A 27,343-nucleotide genomic window follows, 5' to 3' on the forward strand; every position below is an offset into this window, starting at 1 on the left:
GCTAGATTTAAAATTTTATAATTAATCGGTGAAAGAATATAAAATCAAATATGCATAAAGGCTATATTTCATGAATGTTATGAATCTTTTAAAATTGTCGATTTGATCATATTCTTTTTTAACATAATTTTCATTTTTTTATTTGATGAAAATTCAATATATAAATCCTATGATAAGTTTACAACGATTATTTCTCTATAACAATATGCTATTATATATGTCTAGCAATGACCTTTCTATAACTGATAAAAATTAAACAGACAAATAAATATTTTACAAAGAGGGATAAGTGTACTTTTACATTTTGAGTGGACAAGAGAAAAGTATTTAGGAGTATAACAGTTCAACCTTTCCTCTTTGCCATAGCAAAGTTAATTACCCTTAGAATACTGACAAAGCCCCCAATTCTTGCAGCCACAGGAGCAGCCATTGGTAGCACCTCTGGATTAAAATGTGGTATAGGTAAGACAGAGAAAACATTACCTGGGATTTTGATGGGTTCTTCGCTTGCACTTCACATCTGAATTAAATGTGGTATAGGTATGACAGAAAACAACATTTCACAGCGCAGCAAATGCTAAGCCCAAAATGTTGTTCTTGTATGTAAATTATGTTTTGAAAGGTGGGTAAGGGAGGATAATGGGAAGTAATTTAGGACTGGTGAGATGGGTTGCCACTTTTTGGGGTTTGGGATTGCAACGAATAGCACCAGAATTTTGGGGGTGTAGATCAGTTAAAGATTAGAGATCCAACAAAATTTTGTTTTAATATTTATTTTTGTTTAAAAATAACTTTATCTTGATATTTCGGGATTTAAGTAAGATAGTACGGTATTTTCTACTTCAATTAATAGTTGAGAGTTTAATTTTCACAAGTATGAAATAATTTTAAAATTAAGTACCAATATTTACCATTTAACAAACTTAGTAGATATTTGTATCGCGTGACGATATACAAATATTTTAAAAATATTATATATTTTATCAAAAATGAATTTTAAATAATTTCCTTTTAAAATTATTGAATTTCTATGTATTTTTAAACTTTTAAAATTAAGATTAATTTTAAATATTTAATATTTTTTAAATATAGATCAAATTAATAGTACTAAATTTGTTATTATGAAAATAACAAACATACTAATTGCTAGTAACTATTGATGCAACGTCCTATTTTGAAAAAAGAACACAAAAGTTAAAAGGTTAAAAACTGAAGTAAATTATTAGAAAAGGACATGATCTAATGGTTCCGACGACAGGATCACGGGCCACAAAATTACAAAAGAGAATAAAAAATGGATCTGCTACGGAAAGATCTGAGAGTGAGTTAAATTTTGTGAAGTCTATTAAGTTAAAGAGAATAAAATTGGAAAGGAGTAGAAAACTTTTATATTTATTTAATGGTTAAAATTCATGAAAGCTATGATAAGGTGAACAGAGTGTGTGGCACTCTAGTCCCGATCATTCAACTACTCCCCATTCAGAGAGATGGACAAGTTTCCGGCGTTTCTTCTTCTTCCATTTCTTTGCTTTTTCCACTCTTTATTTCTTTCCGACGCCGATGTTACCGGAAATTCGTCCGATCCCGGCCTAACTCTCTCCGCCGACTCTCTCTGCGCCCAGCTTATCGAGCCCAATGGTTATTTCTGCACTGAACACACTGTACTCTCTCTCCCTCCCTTTCTATTATTATTCTTGTCAAGGTTCTTTTGGCCGCTAAGAAACCGGGAAAAAATGATAATGAGGGAAAAATAGTAAAGGACTATTATGTTTTGAGCCATAAAAGAAGCAATCAAAGCAAAATATGCATTTTTTGTTTGTTTTTGGAAGGGACTGCAGAGACGGAGTTTACCTTTCCTTTTCCCTCATTTTCGTTGTACCGATAGTGTCCTTAATTTATAGAATTTCTTCTGCTGTTTCTTTCATCCCCTTTTCATAAATTTTTAAAGTTTCTTTTTTAATGATTTGTAGAAAGTTTTCTGAAATCTGCTTACTTCAGTTCTTTAGGGTTCTCTAGTTAAATTTTGTTGCTTTCTTGTTTGGTAACTGAAATTGAAGTTTCCTTTTAATTTTGTGGTTTATTACTAATTTTCTTTCAGGTTCAAACTAAGGATGGCTATTTATTAGCTCTCCAACGCGTCTCATCTCGTTCTGGGGATCTTAAAGTTCAGCAAGGTCATCCTGTTCTGCTTCAGCATGGATTATTCATGGTAAATTCCCCATTTAATTGAAACAAAATTTTCAAATAACAGAGTTATTTAGCTGTTATTATGTATCTTATTCATGTAAGGTCTTCTAATGTGTCTTGATCCTACCAGCTACTAGATATTGATTTACTTGTATGAAATTTCTCTTGTTCCTTTTTCCCCCTTTGTTTTTCCAGTGAAAATGCATGCTGAAAGATGCCTTTTTTTTTTTTTTTTTCTAAAACAAAATCCTTGATCTAGTGATTGTTGCAATAAATAACAAAGCAAATGAGATTGTGTGCTTTCTGTTTGGAAGATTATATGTTATCTCTGTTTATATTCTCCAGGACTGTAATTTTGTATATGCATGTATTTGTTTTACGTTGATAGGATTTTATACTGATTTGATACTACTTTGATATACTAAACAGGCAGGTGATGCATGGTTTTTGGATTCCACTGAACAGTCGTTGGGCTTCATCCTTGCAGACCAGGGTTTTGATGTGTGGGTTGGAAATGTTCGTGGAACACGTTGGAGCCATGGACACATATCTTTATTAGATACAGACAAGGTAGGCGAACTCTATACAGAATGCCTCTTTCTCTTAGCTAGAATTCATCTTGCAATATTTATGGATTAGTTATTCTGTTTTTAATGTGGATAACTTAAACTACCTTAGACGTTGGTTGCATGAGTATCAGTTTTTTTTTTTTTTTTATGCAATTTGTGTGTCCAACTTAGTTGGCTGTGTGTGTTTTATGTGTTGACACCCACATGGCTTATTTTCAATGTTTGTGCATCTTTGTTTAGTGTACCACAAAATCCAGTTTCATAGCTTAGTATGCAATATGCTAGTTGTAACACCCTCTTCTCCATTATTTTCTTTCCTTTTTCCCTCCTTAACAATGTAAGGGTTTCCTGGTGCATCTATATCCTAATATAATCTATGTCAAGGTTGACTGGTAGTATCTCATAGACTCGAAAACTATTGGCTTTTCTTGCAGGAATTTTGGGAGTGGAGTTGGCAGGAATTAGCTTTGTATGATCTTGCAGAAATGTTGCACTACATACACGCAATTACCAGCTCCAAAATCTTTATTGTTGGACATTCACAGGTCCTGCATGCATTATAATATACCTAGAGCATGGTTTTCCTGGCTTTTGCTGATTACCTTTTTAGGTTACTTATCCAATGCTTTTTAATGACAGGGCACAATAATGTCTTTGGCTGCTCTCACTCAGCCAGACATAGTGGAAATGGTTGAAGCTGCTGCTCTTTTGTCTCCAATATCTTATTTGGAACATGTCAGCGCTCCACTTGTACTTAGAATGGTTGCAATGCATCTGGATCAGGTATAACTTGTCATTATTGTTGTTTTACCTAGTAAAATCAGTTTTGGCCATTATGATGTTCTTAGACATTCTTTTCTGGCAGATGGTTCTTGCTTTGGGGTTACATCAATTGAATTTCAGAAGGTTGGCTAATACTTATATCATTTTAGCTTTTCTGTTTTTTCCCCATATCTATTTCCCTGTTATGAAGGTGTTGATTGACTTTTTTTAAATTTAGTGGTTTAATGGCATTATATGTTTTTATTTTAACTGCAGTGATGTGTTGGTTAACCTTGTGGATTCTTTATGTGATGACCACGTGGATTGTACTGATTTTCTAAGTTCTATAACAGGTTTTCTTCGCCTCTTCTATATTTACTCATACAGATACTAATATCGGTATAAATACACAAACGGATGTGCACCATTTTTGTTGGTTCAGTATGCTGTTTCATTTTATTGCTATTTTCTTTTTATGCAATGAACTGTATAAGTGATCTACCTTAAAGCTTTCAGGCTTGGTTAATATTTCCCATTCGATGCTTGACTTGAAAGTTGAAATTATGCCTTAAAAGTGGGTCTTTCGCTCTGCTTCAGATTTAATGTAGGATATTGTACTACATTTAGCTGAACAGAGAATTGCCCCTGGCAGGGTGTTAAAGTTTTGAAGCCATATTTTATATGAATTATAAAATTATATAAAATATAATAGAAGAGTGTATTCTTTTCCTGTCTTGAAGCTTGGAAGAGATGCCATTTGTTTTGCTAAGGTTGCATGAACTTTTAGCTTCAAGAGCAGCTTTTAAATTTTGACTTCATAAAAGTTACCAAGCACTCTGAAACTAAAAAATCTGACACCGATAATGAAAATATTTGAATCTTACTATTAAATTGGAAGGTGTTTGACAAGATGACATTGCAGGGCAAAATTGCTGCTTTAATAAAACTCGGATGAATTTCTATCTGGAATATGAGCCACACCCATCATCGGTGAAGAATTTACGCCATCTTTTCCAGAGTATGCTTCCATCTACCTTCTTTTATTTGCCTTTCATTTCTATTTCTCTGTTTGTTTAACCAACCCAATGGACTTGTGTCTTTACAAATTCCTCATTCTGGACTATATTAGCGTCTGAAATATGTATATTACTTTTCAAGCTGTAATAATTTTTAATTTTCTTTCATTTCCGTTAGAATTCATTTGAATATATGTTAATGCTGTATGATTTCTTTTGCTAAAACTGTTGTCTTTTTTTTAAATGGCAGTGATCCGTCAGGGTACATTTTCCCAGTATGATTATGGAGTCCTGAAAAACTTACTGATATATGGACAGTTTAAACCGCCAGCATTTGATCTTAACAACATACCAAAGTCATTGCCAATATGGATGAGTTATGGAGGGAATGATGCCTTAGCAGATGCAACGGATGTGCAGCGCACTCTTGAGGAATTATCGTCAAAACCAGAGTTGCTTTATCTCGATAATTATGGTCACATAGACTTCCTTTTGAGCGTAAAAGCAAATAGAGACATATATGACCATATGATCGGGTTTTTCAGGTCGTTGGAAAAGTCAAGCAGTTATTAAAGACTCTGACTGCTTTCTATGTTCTGTCATATAACGTATAGGCTATAGTATTCAAATGTACTTAACTAATTGCTTGTGTGCATGTATATTGTAAAGTTCACCCCTATTTCCTCTCATATTACTTCATGATCAATAAGATCTAAGAAAGATGGTTTATTATGAGCCTTGAAATATTGGTGAAAGGACCAGCTAGAAATTGGGCCCGGGGTGGGGGGGGGGGTGGCGGATTGCTTCTTATCTTTTAATTGTAGTATATTGTGCAGACACTGGTAATTTAACCCATTTCCTTGGAATGGATGTTGAGGCAAGTCGTTTTGACAGGGGTGGCAAGCTTGGTTGAAGATACCATCATTGTTGGAGCGAGCCTGCAGAGCGAAGAAACCTTGGCAGAAGTTATGACAGAAGATCGAAGTTATAATCTAACTGCGGATCTCAGAAGTGTTTTCTTTGTTAAGGACAGTTTGTTACATTAGAAGAGCATGGAGCGAGGGGCAACCTCGGAACGGCCGAAGTTCATGTGCTTCATTCATCTCCAAGGTTGGCATAATAGATTTTTTTTTCCCCCTATGTATGCCTTCAATGGAATGTGGGTTCCATTCAGTCCCATATTTATATTGTTATTTTGATATGTAAAGAGAAACTGATTTCATTTGTTTCTACTTATTTTTATTAGATTTGAATTATAGCATAATATTGATTGCATCAAATTCAGTTCTCTTCTTTCTAATTGCTTTGCATCTTTCTTCCAACGCGATGCTTGGATAGAAATTACTAAAATACAGAAAATGAAGGCTTTTAGGAAAGAAAAATAAGAAAATTATACTTCATATACTCTTGCTTGGATAACCTAACTATTTGAAAGTCAAAAAAATAAAGCAATTTAATCCTTATATTATTTAAAATTTAAAAGTGAGAAGAAACACAATTGAAATCGGCATTAGTTAATTTTTCATTTTTGAAATAGGCATTAGTTAATTTTATTTATGCATAACATGTGTTTAATAACGATTTGTTGAATTTTAAAAATTCGTAAAAATTCATATAATAGTAAAAAAATTGAAACTCCTAACATTATAAAGGGTTTTAAAATTTTAATAAAAAATTCATAGTTTTGAAGAAAATATTAAAATATTATAAAAATAAAAAAATCATATAATATTTAAAGAATATTTTAAGATTCTAAAAGAAAATCGAAATGTTGAAAAAAATAAAAATATTAATTTTAAATATTTTTCGATTAATATTTACTTTAAAAATGATTTTCCATCAATATTCTGTACAAATAATCATTTTCCGCAGGAGATTTTGTTAAAATTATTAATACTTATAAGATACAATTTATAAAAAGGATTTTCCTTAAATTTTATATATATATATATATATATATATATATCAATTAAGTCTCTCCTAAATTTTTACTCTCAATTAAATCTTTAACTTATAATTTAGCTTGTTGACTAACATAGGTTGTTAGTTTCTAATGGGACCATCGACATGACCGATAATGGTCACTAAGTTAGCAAATGGAAGTTGACATGGTTATCCATATAAAAAAAGAAATTAAAATAAAAGTAATTATTTTAAAATATTTACAAATTGAAGTTTAGAATCAACCTGCTGCCTAATTTCATTTGAATTTGTACACTTAATTATTTATAATATTTTGAAATGATAAAATTTATATTTATAAAAATATTATTAAAAATTATAAAATTATTTAAATTATAAAAAATTAAAAATCATAAAAGTGTTCACCTTTTAGTTTTTTTTTTAACAAATTTTAAGTTTAATATATACTTTTTAAAAAATCATAAAAGAGCAATCGTTAGCCACTAAATTAGATTCTTTAAATGTATCACATTTCAATGTAAAAGAAGATAAATATTATGGTAGTCGATATCGTGGTATGTATCATTTTGATTTTAAATCAATATAAAGTAATTTATATTCGATTCAGTTAAAATTTCGATGTGTTTTGACTATTTTGACTTATTTCAATTAATACCGACTGTTAATTTTTGTATTTTTGAAATTTAGAAATTTTTATTAATTTTTATCTTTTTTCAATTAAATAAATGCAATGCATACCTATTAACTGACTTTGGAAGAAGACATTATTTTTGTTAGAGAATCACTTTGAAAATAGTACAAAAACTGATTAAAGAAAAACAAAAGAATGTTAACTATTATATTTGATTAAATGGTGAAGAGAGAAAAGAAGTGAGAGAAGATACAAAGCAGTCAGAAGCAGGTACGAAAACTACGTTGGAGGGCACTTGGTGCCGACAACTTAGGCATTTGCCCCAAGAAGAAACAATTGCAGAATAACTAAAATAGCCTCCTTTGCTTAAGTCTTGCAGAGATATGCACTTGACTATACAAGCTAAGAAAGAGAGGAAGAGGGAAAAGAAATGAATCTACATTGTAGTCACTTGTTTTACACTGCCCCGTCCACTTACTTATGTCCCTCTCCAGGGCTGGGACCAGATTTCTCAACTTCAATGCTTTGAAGATTATTGTATCTGTGTCCAACACCCAAGCTTGGCCCTGAAACCTTCACAGCATGAAGAAACATCCCTTTAAATCTACCCTTTTGAATCTTTTTACTACCATTGCTGTACTGCCACTTTGAATCCCTCAATAGTCCCCTTGCCTCTGCTCCAGGTTTCATGGAACTCAACAGGAGAGAAAGAAGAAGCAAAAATGAAATGATGAATGATTTTCGTATCTTCATAACTTCTGAAACTAGTGTTCTTAAGTCTGAATCTTTCCCAAATAAGAATGATTGTCAGATTCTCTATTTATAGTATTTAAGCTGTTGTTGGCATTTGATACTAGTGGTGGCCTTGTTTATTTGACTATATACATAGGGCAATGCCAGTACAAATGTAAGAATCAACCATGTGTCAATTTCAATTTCAGGATGTGCCGCCATCGGCTTAGGTTCAATGGCAGTGAACTTATAAATCAGTTTGGTCTGCAATAATGGCACAAATGAATCTGAGTCAAAATGGGGAACTTTGTTCTCAAAGAATCAAATTATTACACTCAGATTACGTGCTCCGCTCCCCTTTAAGATAAGGGTTGGAACCGGTCACAAGGTATCAGTCTCTATCACCACATTTACAAGGTCTTTCTCATGATTTCTGTGTCCTTGGGGCTGCGTCTTTATGGTTCATGGTGAAACCTAGCAAGTCTATGTTCGAATCACTGCAATAAGAAATTATCATTCCCGGATGTCCTTCACTCCTTTGTACCTAAAAGATTCCAACTTGGTCTTATTTTGGCTTGAATATTAGGCAGTTTTGGCGACAGTAGCGTTCAAATAGTGGTTTCACACAACCTCTAAATATTCGATCTTTACTCGTAAAAATGAAGCACATTTTGTGACTAATTATTTACCTCACCTCTAATAAAAGAATTACCCGCTGTTGTCAGTTGTGAACATTACCTTCAAAACTTCCCTGTTATTGATGAAATCCAGATTGTGGTTTTGTAGACTTTTACATTTGTCCTTTTTGCAGACACTATTTGTAGGCGTAGACTTGAGAAATGGTGCACAATCACAAGTTTTCCTTCCATCTCGTTAGTGAAATTGCCAAAGAGACCCCACAAAAAGAGAAAAGTCTGCTACTTCCGCCAGCTGTTCAGTATCCATCTTTCCAGGAAGCACGGACACGGCTCATCTCGTATTAGTGTTGTATGTGTGTTCGACATAGACACGTGTCGAACACGCCTAGATATATATATATATATATATATAAAAGGATTACATACGGTCCTGACACGATCACAATACATGTGTCTAAACACGGAGACGGTCACAATAGATAGAGGCCCTAGATTGAAAAACTACAGTTGATGAGAGTGAAAGGGGAAGAAGAGTTTTAGAATTTTTTTTCCCCTGTAAGATTCTTTTTCCTGGAAGGAAATGAAAGGTTTTTTAAGCCTGAAAGTTTTAAGGTTTTCGTTAAAAGAGATGAAAGATTTTTTTTTTCTTAGATAAATTTGAAGCTTTTTTCATTTATTATTGTGGACAGCCCAAAGTCCTATCTTAAGCTATTTGTAAATTAACTTAAAATACTGAGTTGGATATAAAGTTTTAAATTTTGTTCGAAAAGAATAAAAATAAAATAAATATTAAAAAGTAAATAGCTTATTTGAGAAAAATTTTTTGTCTTCGCTGCACGTTACCATTTTTAACATTTCAATTTCATCCTTATGTTTTTTTTGCTTATTTCCCATTTTAATATTTTTATATATATTTTTTATTATTGTATTCGTGTCCTCATTTTTAAAAAATTATTATGTCATTGTGTTGGTATTGTGTCGTACGCTTATTACGTGTTTGTTTCCGTCTTCATAGTTATTTCTCCTTTCAAATTCCATTTCCTTTAAATATACTTGTATTTAACAGCCTGACGCTGACATGCAGATAATTGACCCATCACCCCTAAAGGATGAGCACGAATTTAGTCCTTAAACCACAACATTAATTAAGCTTTCGAATTTCAATGCAAATATAATCCCAATTCGGGGGCACAAAGAAATTAAAATTATTTTCGGGTTTGAATCAGACTCCTTATTCTTCTCACAGATGTCGAAAGGGCACATTGGTCCCTTATATTGGTGAACATGGCTGCGATGAAAATGGTGCCTTGTCAGTAAAGGCACCAAAACTCTCATACTGTTTCCTGACAGATGGCGAGGAGACCTATCCACCGTCCAATCCTGGCAACATGCTATCTTCATGTGATCAGCGAGCTCTTTTAAGAGTTCAGCCCATTTGGTTTCTATATAATAATAGGAGATATAAGTAGAAATCAACAAAAGTTGATGGATTATATATTGGGCAAAACTGGAACTGTATGCTTTGAGCTAACATGAATATGGTTTGACAATTGAAGTCTGCCTTAAATACCGTATGAAAACAAGGGATCTTTAATGATATTGATTGAAATTAATCACCGTTAGCTTGGGGAGTTTAAATATTGGAAACGCTCAAAAGAAATCTAACGTATTGGTCATCGAAGCTTTCGTAAAATCTGATGTTGATTTCTCTGTCGTTATGCAGAAACAAAGGGTTTTGGCCGCTAAATGCATTTGTGAAATTGAGTGAGCAATTGTGTAATCCCCCATACAGTGTTAAGATTAAACAGTGGAATTAGTTTGCCATATATATTACGTGAAAGTTAAACCAAAGTAGGAGGATATATGTCATTTTCAAAACTAAGTGGAGGATGCACAGCTAACCAGCTATGAAATCATTCAACTTATCATGAATTTTGGACATTTAAGCATGGTTGCCGCTATTCGACTTCTGTTTCCACTCAAACTTGCTTTGTCAAAACTTTTACTGTTCTATGGTTACACTTGATATCAATCTATATTTTTTCATGATTTATTTAAAAGTTTAACGATTATGGATAGAAATAACAATTATATAGAAATATAATCATCAAATTGACTCTAAACTGTGATTTATTGACGGGTGTTTATCATTTTTAGAATTTAGGTTCGAATCTTAATTGTATAAAAAATTATATTAAATTATTGAACTTACTAATTTTAAAATTTAACTATATTTATACAAATTTATATATATATATATATATATATATATATATATAAACAAATAAGTCTTTGGTTGAAATGATAAAATTATATCATTATGAACTTTAATGACCCAAGTTTAAATCTCATCATGCTTTATTTATAAGAATAAATATAAATAACTATAAAAGTTCAAATTTCTCTTTTCAAAGTTAATAGAATATTATATTCTAATTTATCACGAAATTCCTCATTATTTATTATTCATTAAAACTCAAATATGAAAACTGATTAACTATTAACTATTATTCAAACAATACAATCAAAGGTTCCAGAATTTTTTTTTTTTATTAAGACTTGAGTTTGTGGCATCAAGCTCGAGGTATGAGTAATGATATTGCACATGATCATGTTCACAAATCTATGGCAAATATGTGAGAGAATATGGTTGTAATTATAAATAGCAATAACTTGAGATTGAAGCATCACAACTCACTACTCAATTTTCAATAAGAAAAAGCATCGTAATTTGAGATAGGAAATCGATAATAAATATGGAGCTCATCACGTCTTAAAAACACTTGCATATTAAGGGTGTTTTTTTTTTTCTTTATGTGTTGAATATCCTTAAATGAAGCTTGATGATCCAAATGATAGAATTAGAGAATTTTACCAAAATACTGCTCTCTGTTTGGTCATTACAATAAGTCAAAAAGATTTAGGAACCCGTCTTTTCTTGGTTGAAAATTATTACAGGGAAATTAAATTAGAAGGAAACTATACCTATGTCTGTTGCCTTTTGTAGAAACTCTCTGACTTCCCATTTTGCAAAAAATTTTGGTGCCATTAAATTCTAAAAGGTATGATGGACTTCATTTTTATCAACTTTACCAAACAACAGTGGCAAAATTAGAAATTTTTTAAAAGATTAAAATTAAATTATAATTTTTATAATAATAAAATATAATTTTACTAGTTTAATAGTCTATATCATTATAATTTTTAAAAATTAAATTAAATTTTCATAAAATTAAAAGTATAATTTCACTTTTATTTATTTAAAATTTTAAAAAAACCTAATTAAAAAATTTCCTATTTTAGGACATCCAACCCCTTCCAGCCCCTAACTACATCCAACAATAAAGGTTGATTTGTGGAATAGAGGTTGGTCGCTCTCTTCAATAATTTGTTTTAAGTTTATGGAGGCGACCAAATACCAAGACCCTGGTCCTAATCTTATTCTTACGATATCTAATACAACAAAAATGCCAATGATCTTATATAACAAATATGTCAAATTTTGCTATGACTCTCTCTATTTTGTATAAGTTGTGAATTTAGTTCATATATTTTAATTTTGTTAATTTTAATTTTGTACTTTTGAATTGGTCAATCATAATTCATGTACTTTTTAAAATTTAAAATTCTAGTATTGATCAAATGGTAGAAATTAATTCTATTTGGTTAAATTTTGATGTTAGTTTTGTACCATGTCTAAAAATTTAGATTTAGCCCGTGTTTAACAGTTAGATCATTTATTAGTTTTTATATTTTTGAATTTTAAAATTTTAGTCTTGATAAAAATAACAGTCTTTAAATTCATAACTGACTTTTTTTTTATGTATGATATGTAGATATAGCAAGTTGACATGACATTATATATGTGATAATATGTATGACACATTAGTTTTTGAAAATAGAAAAACTTAATAAATTTAATAGATACTATTTAGTTAGGACTAAAATTTAAAATTCATAAAGTACAAAAATTAAAAACAATCAAATTAAAATATAAGGATTAAACCCACAATTTACAAATAATGTAAAAATTAATGACAAAATTTAACATCAAGAATTATTAAACAATAAATAAAGATTAAATTTAAAAAATCACCTCACCATTTAAAATCAGACCATTTTCATCGACACTTCCGATGCCATTTAATTGTAGCATAGTTTTAATTGCAATCACCACAGTAGTCTCACTCAAATCTTCAAAATATGTCAATTTCTGCTCTAAATGTGCTTCTCTCATGGCTTTTTTTTTTAATTGGATCATTCATAATATGCAAATTTATTAAATTTTAATAGCTAATTTATATTGAATTTAAATTAAATTATTTAAAAGGTAATTAATTTTTAAATACAATTTAAATTAATTTATTTTATACTTCAAAATTATGTTTAAAATAGATATTTTAATTTTTACCATAACGAAGAACATTAAAAATAACAAATCACATTTTTTCATAAGATTTTTTACTATATAACACCCACATTTTTGGATTAAGCACTTCATCACATCTAAATTTCATAATTTTAAGTGGGTTTATATTCAATGTATTGACAGTGAACTATGTAGTGTATCTATAAACAAATTTAATTAAATATTAATTAATTAATTGTTTAAATTTTTAATGAGTTATTAGTGTGTGGTTCATTGTCATTTACTACAAATATAAAAATAATATAATAATTTTAAAATGGTCCGTTTAGACGTGATTATTACGGAACTCCACATAAAACTCATTAAATCGAACTCTGTGATATGTTCATACTGAAAATATACTACGACTTGGTGAACAATATATATATATATTGCCCACTTATGGCTTACCCGTTACACCACACACACAGATATATATCATGTAAAACCAGCCAAACTGCTTCTATATATATCATCTTCTAACAAAAACAATGGGTGGAAAGCTATGTTTGGTGAAGGTTATTGCTTTTCTTGTCTTCGTCTTGAGCATTCTTGTCATCTTCAAGACTGATGATGCTGTAATGGCAGCTCAATCAACCAGAGCCCGAGGAATGAAATTGGGAACCTTGATGGGAGAAATGAAGGGCTCATGGTCTCTTCATGGTGGACCTAGCTCATGTGGCCCAGGACATAAATCTTGTGAACCACCAAGTCAGGGTTGTCCCTAACTTCCTGCACCACCAAGCTCGGAAGAGGGGGACTTCACCCTTTTCAGTCGCATACGGCTCTAGAATCTAGCCTATCAACTTTGTAAATTCCTTCTTCATTTTTCTCTTATTAAATAACTAGAAATATTAGAAACAGGTATCTTTTTTTTTCGATGTTACTCAAATATTGAATATTAATATCCTGTCCAATATATATCAATATTTACTTGATAATTACATGTATGATAATCATATTTTGTGTATATATATGTCTCGTATTCATTTCATCGTACACTAGACTAATGTAACAAATAAAAAATAGGAAAAAAAAAGCGCTCTCAAATAGTAGATATGCTATCTAATTGATTAGTAACAATCTAATTGATTTGAACTTGCACATTTTTGTTTGGATATATTGAATTCATATGTTAAAGAAGAAAAAATTTGCTACATATGAAGCTGTGCATGTATAGATAATAGGACTGCACACTACCTGCAAAACAAATCAGAAATCAAACAATGAATCAAGAAAACGGGTGTAAATTAATTCGTTCAACACACTATGCAGTACCCATGTTGCATGGAGCTTTGTGTTTACTTGATCAGCAACGATATTCATTACCCTTGCAAGTCCCCACTTACTACCTCCTTTAAGCTACCAACCACTTCGAGTGTGGTAGAGTAGCTAGGCTTGGTTGACCAATATGTTGTATCTCTCTTTCCATATCATATTGAAGTTAAGCTGTAAACAGTGGATATAAATGTCTTCCCTTTCAACTTGTTGCCCAGTGGAGCTTTGAAATTCAATATGCCGATCTCCTTTGTAAGCCACATAGGTGGAACACCTCTCCCCTATCCTTTTGGAGTATTCACATTAAAAATAAATTGTGATTCTTTTGTTGTAAATTTTTGGATTTGAAAAATTGGAAAAATGAGATAATGCGTTCTCATAAAACTTTTTTAAGAATAGCTGTTTTCTTCCTTCATATGCAAAACGGTCCAAAAATACTATTATCATATGAAATAATTCTTCCTGCACCTTTGAATTCTTGTAAATACGAATATTGATATATATTATCTTAAGGAAAAATGAAAAGATTGTACTAAATAGATTTTTCACTTGAATTGGATGTCTCAACTCAAAATTGAGGTGTCTATATATAGGCCAAGAAAAGGTGGCTAAGTGCCTCATTCAAAAAGTCTTTTATCTTTTCAAATTAGAGAGTTCCACCAAATAATCATAAACAATTAAGAAGGTTTTGAAATATTACCAAACCAACCTCTCATTTATATCAACATTATTTATTTATATCTCTTTTTTATAGTTTTATCATTTATAAATGATATTATATACATAACTTAACTATAAGCTCCTCAATTTATGTACACATATTTATAATGAAAGTGTGAGTTAAAAGAGTGTTCTCTAATAATGTCAGGATTTATAGCACTTCCCTTTCTGTTAAATTGTTTATTTAACTACCAAGTCTTATTTTCTTATGTGGGATGCAATGCCATGCCAACGTTCAATGTTAGATGTAATGATGCATGAATGTTTTCCTAACTTAAATATTGATACATATACAAATGAGATTAAATTTATTAAATTAAATTCACCAACACTACTAATTTTAACGTTTGAAAAATTAGTTGACTTACAACTCATTTTTTGATAGGATCTAAGCATTTCTGGATCGAGATGTCTATTGACTGAAGAAATATCTATTTTTTAACTTCGAATCGCACTTTGAATCATCTTATTTTAAGTTCGGGAGCTCAAGTTATGATCGTTTTAGTGAAGGTTATGTGAGTAGAATTTATGGATAGATTATTATTGGAAATTATGAATCTCAATTTGATTTGTGTTTAAATCATATTGAGTTCGATTTTAAAGCTTAAATTTGATTATACATTAGCCCAATATTTTATTTATTAAATTTTATATTTTTAACATTTATTTATTCTGAATTTAGGATATAAGTATTTTAAGTTGTTTAGAAATTTTATATTTTTACTTAACAAGAAAACTTAGTTCCATCATAACTACTTCTTTTGTAGATTAATTAAAGTTTTATGATACTTACAAGTTTTACTTTTAATGTAATTAGCTAGTCTATATAAAGACATCTTCGTTATTCATTAGGTATGACGTTGGATTATTTGATTTAATAAAAGCACTCTTTGAAGCACTATATGTTGCAATATTCAATTCTTTTTTTTTATTTTTTAGAAGATTTTTTTTTATTTAATCTTGCTTATAATTTTTTTAAGAAGTTCTTCATACTCCAGGTTGCTAAGAAAACTTTCTTAAAAGATTGGTTAGAGTCATTGATTGAGTTTGTCAAGAATTATTTTTCGACACAAACCTTACCAGCTTACTAGATTCTCTATTTTTCTAACTCAAACCTCATGATCCCGGCTCTATGCAAAGTTTTTCAAAACTATCTCTTCTTCGAAGTAACCAAGGAAGAAGATGAAGAACAGAAGGTAAAAGAGATTTGAGCATAAGTCTTTCCGGGAAGTCATTTCCCAGCTATTTGTAGAAACATGACCTATTGCTATTAAAGACGATACATGACTTATTGCTAACATTTTCATGATTGAGTGAAAATCTTCACTTCTACACTATTTAACTTTGAACATTTAACCAATAGTTGAATCTAGATGGGTAAAAGTTCTCCAAGTTTGTTTGGCTAGCAAGGCATCATTCACCAATCTTATACGTCTGATGCCCGGTTCACTTCACACACTGGTAATTCTAAATTAATATTACATCTTTATAACTATACCAATTCTTCTTAACAATATTTTAACTTTAATTAAAAAAATTAAATTTTTGGTTAGGGTTAAGATTTTGGATTTTGAGTTGCAACTTAGGCTCCGTTTGTTTGCCAGTAAAATATTTTCTGGAAAATAATTTTCTTTTCTGGAAATGATTTACTTTTTTGGTGTTTGAATGAATCTGTGTAAAATATTTTATGTTGTTTGGCAGATTTCCTGAAAATATTTTCCGGAAAAGTTGTTTTTACATATATTAATAAATTTATATATATATATTAATAAATTTATATTTTAAATTGTTTTTACATATATTGTAATGATTTATTTATAAATAAATAAATCAAATTAAATATGTAATAAATTAAAAACAACTAGCTTATGGAAACGGAGACCTAAGAGCAGCATACCCCATAACTCAAATGCATCCAAAAAAGCAAAAGAAATCTTTATCCTGTCCTTTTTGCCCATTAGAAAAACACTTTTTTGATTATCATCCATCCACAATCATCCATCCACACCTCTCTATCTCCCTTTAGTCCTTATTTTGCAACCTCAATTCCCATATTTCATATCCTAGAAAAAAATCAACTGCCCCATTTGTTTCTAAATTATGGGATTGTTTAGTTTCCACTTAACAGATCCCTCACCTTGCCTTTCCTCAATCAACCTCTCACCTTCCTCATCAGCCTATCCAACTTTCTTCTCTGTTTCTTTAGCCTTCAAAGCCTGTAACTTGGCATGGTTATAGTAAGCAATACCCTAAAATGTGCAACCCCATAACCAAATAAGTTGATGGGTGTGACGGTATCCTTAATGACAGACCATGAGAATGCAATTAATAACCAGTCCTTAACAACCCTAGCTACATTCATGGTCAAAGCAGATGCTTTTCCAACGGGAAGGAAACCAGATAGATTCAGAGCAAAAGCGCAGAAAGGAAGTTGTCTGGAATAATTATCCAAAAAGTTAAAAGAAGTTAGAGAAGACAAAGTATTCACACCTGATAAACATAGGCTTATAATGTGGAAGAATATAAGTTAATCAATAGGAAGAATTTTTTTTTTTAAGTTAGGTCAAGTAGAAGAGTGAATTGAGAGAGAAACGCTTCTTCCACACTTGAGAAGAACTGAAATTATATTGATTTAGTACCGATTGTAAGCTTTCCCAAAATCTTCACGCCTCTGACGTTAAAACTCACCATAAGAGTCATAAAGCCTAGAGGAATAATTTTCCATAGGATTTGAATACCTCACACACTCATCTCTAACATTCAACCCACACTTATCTCTAACATTCAACCCACACCATAAGAAGCCCATAAACAATCTAAATGATGTATGGCTTTCTATAAACAGAGATAGTCTAAGGGTATACAGATTAGCCCTATAAGGATGAGCAAGAGGGAAAAAGTCTACACAGCACTCCAGGAATATGTTCTAGTAAGAAACAAAGTAAGAACAAAAACCTCTGTTTTCGGCTTTAGAGTTTTGAACTTCGTGGTGTTCATTGTAGTTAATTAACAGTACAGAAAGTTACAATCCAACATTGATAACTAAGTTATAAAAAATTTTACCTTATCTGAGAAGGATATAGGCTTGTCAAAGAAACCATTTAGCACCAAAAGCACACACGATAGTCAAATAAGATAAACATCTTACCTTTCGATGCTTATAATTCTCTTCATCTTCTTCCTTATCACGAATTCTTCCAAGTTCCATTGCCTCTATCTTAAATTCCAACTCCAACTCATCTAACGTTTGAGGGAAGGCATGGTATTCAAACTGATTGCCAGATTGCAAATCAGATCCCCGTCTCTCAGTATCCCATCCCTCAGTTCTATAAGCTCCCATGTTTCGATTATGACCATCATAGGAATTAAATGAGTTGCCACCATAAGATAAACAGCCTGGGGATTTAAAGTGGCTCGAGCGACTTTTAGCTCAATCATTACCATAAGCTTCATGGAATGAAGAGTATGGTAAGCACTTGATTCAAATGCACAAAGATCAGCTTTTAACTAGACACAATATCTTATATTCACAAAGTGCACCCATCCGTTGCAATCCACAAATGCTTTCAGTAAATAAATTTTAAAGTAACAATAAGCACTATGATCGAATCTGTAATGAAGAAAAATGGGTTCATCAGAAAAGAAAAACCAAAGTTAAACATCAGAAAAGACAACACCCTTTCCCCATAACAAAATTTTTTGTTCTTACCTTCGAGAGAAGAAGATGAATGCCAGTGCAGATTTTGACAACGAAAGGTGAAAATGGGTAAAAGCTTTGATGAACGCCGGTGTCTGGTTTTGAGAATCAGTGTTGGCTGACGGCAAGCAGAAGATCAGGTGTCAAAGATGGGGGAAGGGGAAGGGGAAGCAGAAAATCGGTGTTGGCTTCTAATTTTCCTGAAAATGTCTTACCGAATTAGAAACGGTAAGACATTTTCCAAGATTAAGGGGTTCTTTTCCCATATTTTGTAATTGATTTTCTCTTGGGAAAATATTTTCAGCCAAACAAACAATGGAAAAGGCTGAAAAGCTTTTCCAGAAAATGTTCTATTTCCAAACAAATAGACCCTTAGGTTTTGGAATTTTAAAATTTAGGTTTACGATTTAAGTGTAGTTGTTAGATTTTATTATTTAACATTTAGAATTCATGTTAAGATTTATGGTTTAGGATTGTTTTTCAAATTATTTAATTAGTTTTATTTTTAAAATAAATTCAGTAGTGCATTATAGCAATTATATATTTAAATTTTGTGATATCATAGCATTTTTTTTTATAATTAGCTTAACTTTTTTATAAGGCTTTGTTTGTATGGTGGAAAAAAATTGAAGTGGTGGAGAATTAGAAAGATGAAAAACATAATTTTCTTTCTCTAGGTGTACTTGGTAAGAGAGATGGAAAGAATGAAAATAAAACATTTAAAAAATGTACAATTTTGAGCTAATATACATATATTTAGGGTTGAGCAAAATTCGATTCGATTTGAAAAAGTCGAAAAAAATTTCGAATTTCGAATTATTCGAATTGAGTTAATCGAATTAATCAAGTTAATCGAATCAACTCAAATTTTTTTCGAATTTTGAGTTCGAGTCCAGTTGAATTTTCTAATTCGAATAACTCGAATAAATCGAATAAACCGAATATAAGCTATTTTTTTAATTTTTTTAAATTTTAGGCTTTTACTTAAACCCAATTTCCCCCAAGCCCAAACATTTTATATTTTCTATTTCCCCAAGCCCGTCTGCCCAAGCCCCAAAGATTTATTTTCCCAAATCCCAATTCCTCCCCCAAATCAAACCCCCCAGCAAATTGCAAACCCCAAATTATTTTTCTTCTTCACTTTATTTTCATTCAATTCAAATCCTAAAATCTATTTTTCTCAAAAAACCCTAAAATAAACACTCCTTCCTTCTTCTTCTTTTTAATTATTTTTTAGTTATTTACTCACTTATTTATTCACTTATTTACTTCAATTTTTTGTTGTATGAAAAAATAGTTTTTTGAAAAATTTACATAAAAATAAACAACACTAGACTTTTTTTTATTTTAAATTTAACTCGAACAAATATATTTGATTTGATTCGATTCGAATTCTATCTCACTCAACTCGATTCGAGAAAACTTCAAATTAAGTTAGAATGATAAAATAAGATTCGAAAATTCGATTAACTCAAAAATTTTCGATTTGATTCGATCAAATGCTCACCCCTACATATATTTCTCATTTTCCCTCCTCTCATCATTCTAATTTAGAAGTATTCATTTTTTGCATTAGGATAAAAAATAGTTATCCCTTCTATTTTCTTTAATCTCACTTTTCTTCCAGATTAAACATACTTTAAATTTATTTTCTTTCAACTTGTCCATTCTCTCTCCTCATTCTTCACTTTTTCATCCAGCCAAGAACACTCTAAAATGGAAGGGGGTGTTTGAAAGTTAGAAAGTTTATTGTTAAATGAAATTGAAACAAGGCTAACTCACCACCCCATTGAGCAGGCTGAGCAAACAGCCTAGAGATATGCATGGGTCAGGTTAGGCCGAGCCCATACAAAATTTTAGGCCCGTTTTTAGGCTCGGGTCTAGCCCGATCCGAAATATAGGCCTAAAAATTTGTCCAAGCCTGACCCGAAATAAATTTATTAAGCCCAAGCCCGGCCCGGTCCATATTAATTTTTTAGCTTATTTTATTAAATAAAAAAATTAAAATATAATAAATCAAATACATTTAAAACAAATATTAAAATAAGAAACAAATAAAAATGATACTAAAACAATTCTTAAAACAATATACAAATTAAAAATATAATAAAAAGTGATTATATTAAAATTGAAAATAAAATGTAAATATGATTAAAAATAAAAAATATATATATTTAGTATATAATTTGGGCCGGGCCGGGCTGGGCTCGGGCTAAAAAGTTTTACCCGAGCCCGGCCCGTTCTCTAAACGGGCCTTATTTTTTTACCCAAACTCATATTTTGGGCCTATATTTTTACCCAAACCCACTAATTTTTTGGGCAGGCCTTCGGGCCGGGCCGGGTAGCCCGACCCATGCACACCTCTACTACAGCCTAGTTCTGTGTTTTAACCGTTAAATTAAGCTTAAAGCCCTCTTCAGAATGTACTGATATGGTATAACTTGGTACCATCCCTATTACAACTCCATGGAAATCACTTCTGTCACTTGTTTTGAATTAGTTTTAAGACATCTTATTTTCTACTAGAATTTTATTTATCTTTTAATTATTATTTATTTTATGTTATTATAAATTATTTTAATTACTTATATATAATTATGTTTTTCCTTATGGGTAATATACAAAATAACCAAAGGAAGTCTAACTTTAAGTTGAAAAAGGATTCACGAAAGGCAAATACAATGTTAGATAGGTCAAATGTGAAGCTTTCTTCCTTTTTTTTCATTAGAGATAGAATCTTATGTGTTACCAAGATTCCATGAGCAAAGACAAACAAACCTGCCATCCCATACAATATAATACCATTAACTAATTACCAATTAAATTTCACCTTCGGGGTTAGTTCACTTTCACTTTATTAGAGAGGAATAAAATTCAATTCGATTTAAAAAAATCGAAAAAAATAAATTTGAGTTATTTAATTTTTTTTTGAATTAACTCGAATAAGTAATTCGAGTTTTAAGCTCGAGTTGAGTTGAATTTTATAAATCGAATTACTCAAATAACAAATTGATATAAATACTCTTTTAGTTCCTCATCAATTTTGAAAATGAGAAATATGATTTCTCCTCAACAAAAATTACAAAATAAATTCTAAAATTTATATTTTTAATAAAATCTAAAGAATATATAAAAAAATTAAAAAGTTTCTAAAATAATAATTTGGATACATAAATTAGTTCAAGTTTATCATACTAAAGTATTTTTTTTCTTATTTTACTTTGAAATTTTTTTAAATATATATGATTTCAAATTTATATGTTTTAACATGAAATTAGTTATATTGTAATAAGATTTTAATTTGACATGTTTAATTTTTAAATTTCACTTGATTTGACTTTACTTGAATTTTATTTACTCGATTTAATTGAAAAATTTCAAATTAAATTAAGATGATAAAATAAGACTCATCAATTTGATTAACTCAAAAAAAAATTCACTCAATTTATCGACTAAGTTCAACACTCATCCCTACTTTCTAATGTTTTCAAGTCAACATTCTCCTCATTTACTTTATTTTTACCTACTATTGAAATTATGTGTATATATATATTTATTTAGAATGTTTAGTTATTGTGGATCAGTTCCTTTCCCTTTTCCTTTTTTTTTTTTTTTTTTTAATTTAGCTTGAAATTCTTATCATGTTTACATCAGAATTTTATTTAAAAAGGAAAATATTCTTCCATCTTCATCTCCTGCCCTGACCTTTAGTTTTAAATGGCTTCTGTGTAAAGAAAGATATGAAATATGAAAGATTCTCGTGATCATAGGCTCTTAAAAAAAAAGACTTACTGTATTAATATTACTTTTTATGTTATAACGATTTTAAAGAATTATATATTTTGATACATTTATGTATTTGTATTGTATTGTATGCTAAGAAATTTAAATTTTCAGAAATACAACGTAGGTGCATAATTATAATAAAATATCCTAATCACTAGGTCAGCAAGGAATCCAAAAATATCAACTGCCTTTATCTTCATCATAACCTAATATTGATCAATGGTGCTGATATTTACTTGTACATAAGACGTTTTCAGGTTAATTACACAATTACATATAAGAATTAACCCAACTATTTTATATTAATCAATGGAGCACGTACAGTTTTTATTTACTGATTCACATTTTTTAAAATAAATAATTATATAATTAAAAAAAAACATTAGAAGTAGTTGGATATCACCAATGGTTGGTGGCTTCAATGTCAATGGCTATCCTTTTTTTAAAATTTTCCCATGTTTTCCAAAAAAAAAAAAAAATCCTTGAAGCAACAGGCCAACAGACTCATCCCCCTTTCAGTGATAATTATCAATATTTAAATATGTAAATATTATGGTGCAATACTTGCTTGAAAGCTGTGAATGAATTTTTGTCAAACATTTCGGTTGGCTGCAGTGTTATGGTTAAAGAGAGGCAAAACAACAACACTCGGCTCTATGAACCTTCTTCTTCCACATGATGTCAAGCAAATAACCTAACTCTGTTTGATTGAACCACTATTAATCATTCAACCATTTCTGTCATTTTGCAGTTTAAGATGATCATACATATATTAGCCATGAATCAAAGATATTGGTGATGATGCAGTTTTTGTCCATAGAGTGGGCACCACCTCACCTGATCACTAAGCTTAGAAGCAATTCCTTAAAAGAGATGAAGTCCGTGGGGGTTGGTGAAGCTAATTAGTCTTCTCTTCTATATTTGGTGCAAATCAAATGACCATACGTTACCAAGTAGCCCCACACAACAACTCCAAACTTTCCTTCCTATCAATACTGATAAGGTTACGGGATTTTGAAATTTAAAATAAATAAAGAATTGGTCAAGTTTATTAATATAAATTGACATATAAGCTCCTAACAAAATCTGCTTCCTTGGAAATGAAATAAATATTAACTATTATAAATCATGCCTTCTCATATTTCTTTTTATTTTTAAAAGTTAATTTATTAATTTATTTAATGAATAAAACCATACAATTCAAGAAATAATAATAATAAACACTTGTTGTAGATGGTGAAGGACAAATTCCATCAATACAATAAAGGCTTTAGTCTTAGCATCAAACATCGTGATACGTTGACAATTGGTTTTGTCACATCTTAAGCACAACATATTTAGAGTGATTGCAAGCACTTAATACGATAAGAAAATCAACCCTGAATGGTCCAAAGCGGCGAGCAAAAATTAATTAAAAAATCGAGCATTCATCAAACTAGAGACGACAACAATAAAACTATCCTTAAAATCACTTGTAAAACTAATGTTACATGCATAAACAAGACTGAAAAAACGTGTTACAAGAGCAGACAAAAACTTCTGAAACTGAAAATTTATTAAACAATGTAAAAACAAACAAAAAAATATATAAAACTTAAAACAATACAGGTCCAAATCGACTCATAAAATTATTTATTATTTTGAAATACTCTCAAAATAAAAACATATTAAGAAGCTGATGAGAACCACCCACTATCCAAGAAAAATTATTAGTGGCCGGTGGAGTTTTAGCAAACAACATTTACTGTTATATGTCCATCACAACTTGTAAAGCGTAAAGGCATGTAGAGTCAAAAAAAAATTGATGAAAGAGATAAAAAAATGATTTTTTATTTTGCACATATCTCAGTTCCCCCAACACATTTAATCCTACAATTACTTTACAATTATCATTATCAACTAAATCATCAAAATTCAACCATTTAATATGTTTTGACAACATCACCTAAAATTATTTATCTCAAACATCATAAGATTGATTCCATTACAACTATTATAACTTTATATATATATTCACAACTAATCATTCAGGAGATATATTTTTCGGGTAAAGATTTCAGTCCTAATCATTTTTTCTAATTAAAAAGATTTGTACATTTAAAATAATGTTGAATTCTTGGTTTAAATCATAGTTTTGTATTGTACGTGGCCAACAACTTAGCCAATTGTGGTCCAGCGCGAAGGATTTGTTAAACCAAAGAATTCTGAAGGATATTTTTTCCTTATAAGGAATGACATTTGCATGACGCAGGATCAAACTCAACATGTCCTGTTTTCTACCTGGACCAATGACATTTGACTTCTAAAAGGGAGGACAAGAAATGGCATATAGGCTATCATTCCTCCGGAGTTCACCTACTACCACCATTGTGGATGTGGGCCACTGGGCCCTACACGTTGCTGAGATGTCCTGAGTCTTGGTGAAGCCCCAAATGGAGTTATCAGTTCCACTTTCCCTGTTTGTATATATATATACACACATGCTGTTGGATGGTTGGAGAATTCATTTAGCCCAATTCTCTTCTCTAATACACCCACTGTAAAAAAAAGAGAGAAATCTGATCAGACGGTGAAAATGGGTAGCCTTGAAACTGAGAGAACAACCACAGGATGGGCTGCCAGAGATCCTTCAGGAGTATTGTCTCCTTACACTTACACTCTTAGGTATTCTCTAATTTTGCTGTTTTGTTTTTTAATTTTGTTCAAGGTTCATTTCTGGTTCGTACATGGTGATTTGCTGTAATAATAATCGTGTTTGCAGGAACACTGGTCCTGAGGATGTTTTCGTTAAGGTTATGTGCTGTGGAATCTGCCACACTGATCTTCATCAAGCCAAAAATGATCTTGGCATGTCAAACTACCCAATGGTTCCTGGGTACTACTACAACTGTTTTCTTTATGTTTCCAAGCCTGTTTCTTTATCTTCATGTTCATGAGTCAATGAATTTCTTTTGGACTTTTTTGGATTGTGAATTTATTACTTTTTTCCAGGCATGAAGTGGTTGGTGAGGTGTTGGAAGTTGGGTCAGATGTAAGCAAGTTCAGAGTTGGTGATATTGTTGGCGTTGGTTGTCTTGTTGGATGTTGCAGAAACTGCCGACCATGCGACTCAGACAATGAACAATACTGTCTCAAGAAGATCTGGTCGTACAATGATGTTTACACTGACGGCAAACCCACCCAAGGTGGCTTTGCTGGTTCCATGGTCGTTGATCAAAAGTAAGAATCATAAACTATATGTGCTCTGCATGTTTATAGAGTAATTGAACAGGCCAAGATAAACTAGTTTCAGGGATTAAAAATAGCATTTGTGACATGATAAACGCTATCAGACCGAAAAAAAGTGATACCAAATACTAAAATTGATGTGATGCTTTTGCTTATTAGGTTTGTGGTGAAAATCCCAGAAGGAATGGCACCAGAACAGGTGGCACCGCTGTTATGTGCAGGGGTGACAGTTTACAGCCCATTGAATCACTTTGGTTTAATGGGGAGTGGGTTAAGGGGAGGAATATTGGGACTTGGAGGTGTAGGGCACATGGGGGTGAAGATAGCCAAAGCAATGGGGCATCACGTAACAGTTATAAGCTCATCTGATAAGAAAAAAGTGGAGGCTTTGGAGCATCTTGGTGCTGATGACTACTTAGTCAGCTCCGACGCTGAAGGGATGCAAAAGGCTGCTGATTCACTTGATTATATCATTGACACTGTGCCTGTTTTTCACCCACTTGAGCCTTACCTTTCATTGTTGAAAGTCGACGGCAAGTTAATCTTGACTGGTGTTATTAACACCCCTCTTCAGTTTGTTTCCCCTATGGTCATGCTTGGTGAGTCTATTTCTTTAACTTTGAACCTATATATAGATGCTTCTTTGTTGGCTGCTCTGGTTTTTTTTGAGTGGAAGGCTAATTCTCTGTTTTCCCTGCCCAAAATTTGTATAGGGAGAAAGTCGATTACAGGGAGTTTTATTGGGAGCATGAAGGAAACAGAGGAAATGCTTAACTTCTGTAAGGAGGAAAATTTGACCTCAATGATTGAGGTGGTGAAGATGGATTATATCAACACAGCAATGGAGAGGCTGGAGAAGAACGATGTTCGATACAGATTCGTCGTGGATGTTGCTGGAAGCAAGCTTGATCAATAGAACCAAATTAAATACAAACACAAACTCTCTTTAATCAACAAAGAAATACTACATGTTTAAACATGACTGTTTGTCGTTGCTCTGTTTTCTCTCTTGTGTTCAACATGCCTTGTGGTAATAAACTAAAACATATATGTACGAGTTACTTCTTCTTTTGTTATTTCTGTTTTCCTTTTGAAGATGGAAATGCATAAATTATAGAGCTTGTTTTCTTCTAAATTGATGATGAACCAAGTCTTCTTTTTTTTTTTTTTAAGTTATATTAGATTAGTAGGCAAATGACGAGGTAAAATGAATATATTTGGGGTTAGTTGGTGCCGGTGATATGTCCACTAAAAATTTGGTAGTGGGTGATGACTATCATGACGCTTTAGTGAGAGCGATGCATTACCCACCCAATTCTCTCCACATAATATATTCTCAACCTGCGGCCACCACTATTCGAATTTCTTTTTATTTATTTAAAAAATCTTTAAACAGTAAATTTAATGATGCAACAGGCTGACCTTTCAACTCAATTTCAAGCAGTTTGAACTCATTAAATCGGGATCGCGAGTCTTGATTCACCATTATTCTACTCTAATTTAGCTTGGTTAATGACAGGGTTTTTGGTTTTAAAGAAAAACAGAAAAGAAAGAATACTACCCTTTAACAAAAGGAATCATGTTAAGCCAGAAAGAGGAGAAGTGCCGGTTTTGTCGTTGGGCAGTGCATATATTGGCTTGGCCGGCAAATATTTGCCATCTTTAGTATATACATTATCGTTTATTAGACCGGAGATGCACGTGTAACGTTATCAGGATGATCTATTTTTTTGAATCAAAAAAGAAAATGTCCGTCACATTGTGGGTC

The 27,343-nt window shown here is 31.3% G+C and overlaps 2 protein-coding genes and 1 long non-coding RNA gene across 3 annotated transcripts; 2 read left to right on the forward strand and 1 right to left on the reverse strand.

The window, feature by feature from the left end:
* The first annotated feature begins 1,288 nt into the window (after positions 1–1,288).
* Positions 1,289–5,814, forward strand: LOC108476575 (triacylglycerol lipase 1). The gene is made up of 9 exons (XM_017778815.2): positions 1,289–1,661; positions 2,099–2,209; positions 2,617–2,757; positions 3,191–3,301; positions 3,396–3,539; positions 3,622–3,662; positions 3,795–3,871; positions 4,441–4,536; positions 4,785–5,814. Exons 1-9 carry the CDS (start codon positions 1,488–1,490, stop codon positions 5,105–5,107), a joined length of 1,218 nt encoding a protein of 405 aa, XP_017634304.1. The 5' UTR covers positions 1,289–1,487; the 3' UTR covers positions 5,108–5,814.
* A 7,348-nt stretch (positions 5,815–13,162) lies between these two features.
* LOC108478207 (uncharacterized) lies at positions 13,163–18,987 on the reverse strand. The gene is made up of 4 exons (XR_001870278.2): positions 18,574–18,987; positions 18,013–18,474; positions 14,145–14,430; positions 13,163–14,066 (listed from the first exon to the last, which is right to left on the reverse strand). It is a non-coding gene; the product is annotated as an uncharacterized LOC108478207 (long non-coding RNA).
* Positions 18,988–24,811: 5,824 nt separating this feature from the next.
* On the forward strand, positions 24,812–26,710 carry LOC108476545 (cinnamyl alcohol dehydrogenase 1). The gene is made up of 5 exons (XM_017778775.2): positions 24,812–25,011; positions 25,109–25,222; positions 25,339–25,566; positions 25,735–26,174; positions 26,289–26,710. Exons 1-5 carry the CDS (start codon positions 24,923–24,925, stop codon positions 26,489–26,491), a joined length of 1,074 nt encoding a protein of 357 aa, XP_017634264.1. The 5' UTR covers positions 24,812–24,922; the 3' UTR covers positions 26,492–26,710.
* Positions 26,711–27,343: the final 633 nt, after the last annotated feature.

Source organism: Gossypium arboreum, chromosome 12 (genome assembly GCF_025698485.1).
Source record: "Gossypium arboreum isolate Shixiya-1 chromosome 12, ASM2569848v2, whole genome shotgun sequence".
Classification (NCBI taxonomy): Eukaryota; Viridiplantae; Streptophyta; class Magnoliopsida; order Malvales; family Malvaceae; genus Gossypium; species Gossypium arboreum.

Coding starts and splice junctions, on each gene's coding strand:
- LOC108476575 (XM_017778815.2), top strand. CDS start 1,488: ATGGACAAGTTTCCGGCGTTTCTTCTTCTTCCATTTCTTTGCTTTTTC. Junction 1,662..2,098: donor ATTTCTGCACTGAACACACT/GTACTCTCTCTC, acceptor ATTTTCTTTCAG/GTTCAAACTAAGGATGGCTA. Junction 3,302..3,395: donor TTATTGTTGGACATTCACAG/GTCCTGCATGCA, acceptor TTTTAATGACAG/GGCACAATAATGTCTTTGGC.
- LOC108476545 (XM_017778775.2), top strand. CDS start 24,923: ATGGGTAGCCTTGAAACTGAGAGAACAACCACAGGATGGGCTGCCAGA. Junction 25,567..25,734: donor TCCATGGTCGTTGATCAAAA/GTAAGAATCATA, acceptor TTTGCTTATTAG/GTTTGTGGTGAAAATCCCAG. Junction 26,175..26,288: donor TTCCCCTATGGTCATGCTTG/GTGAGTCTATTT, acceptor AAATTTGTATAG/GGAGAAAGTCGATTACAGGG.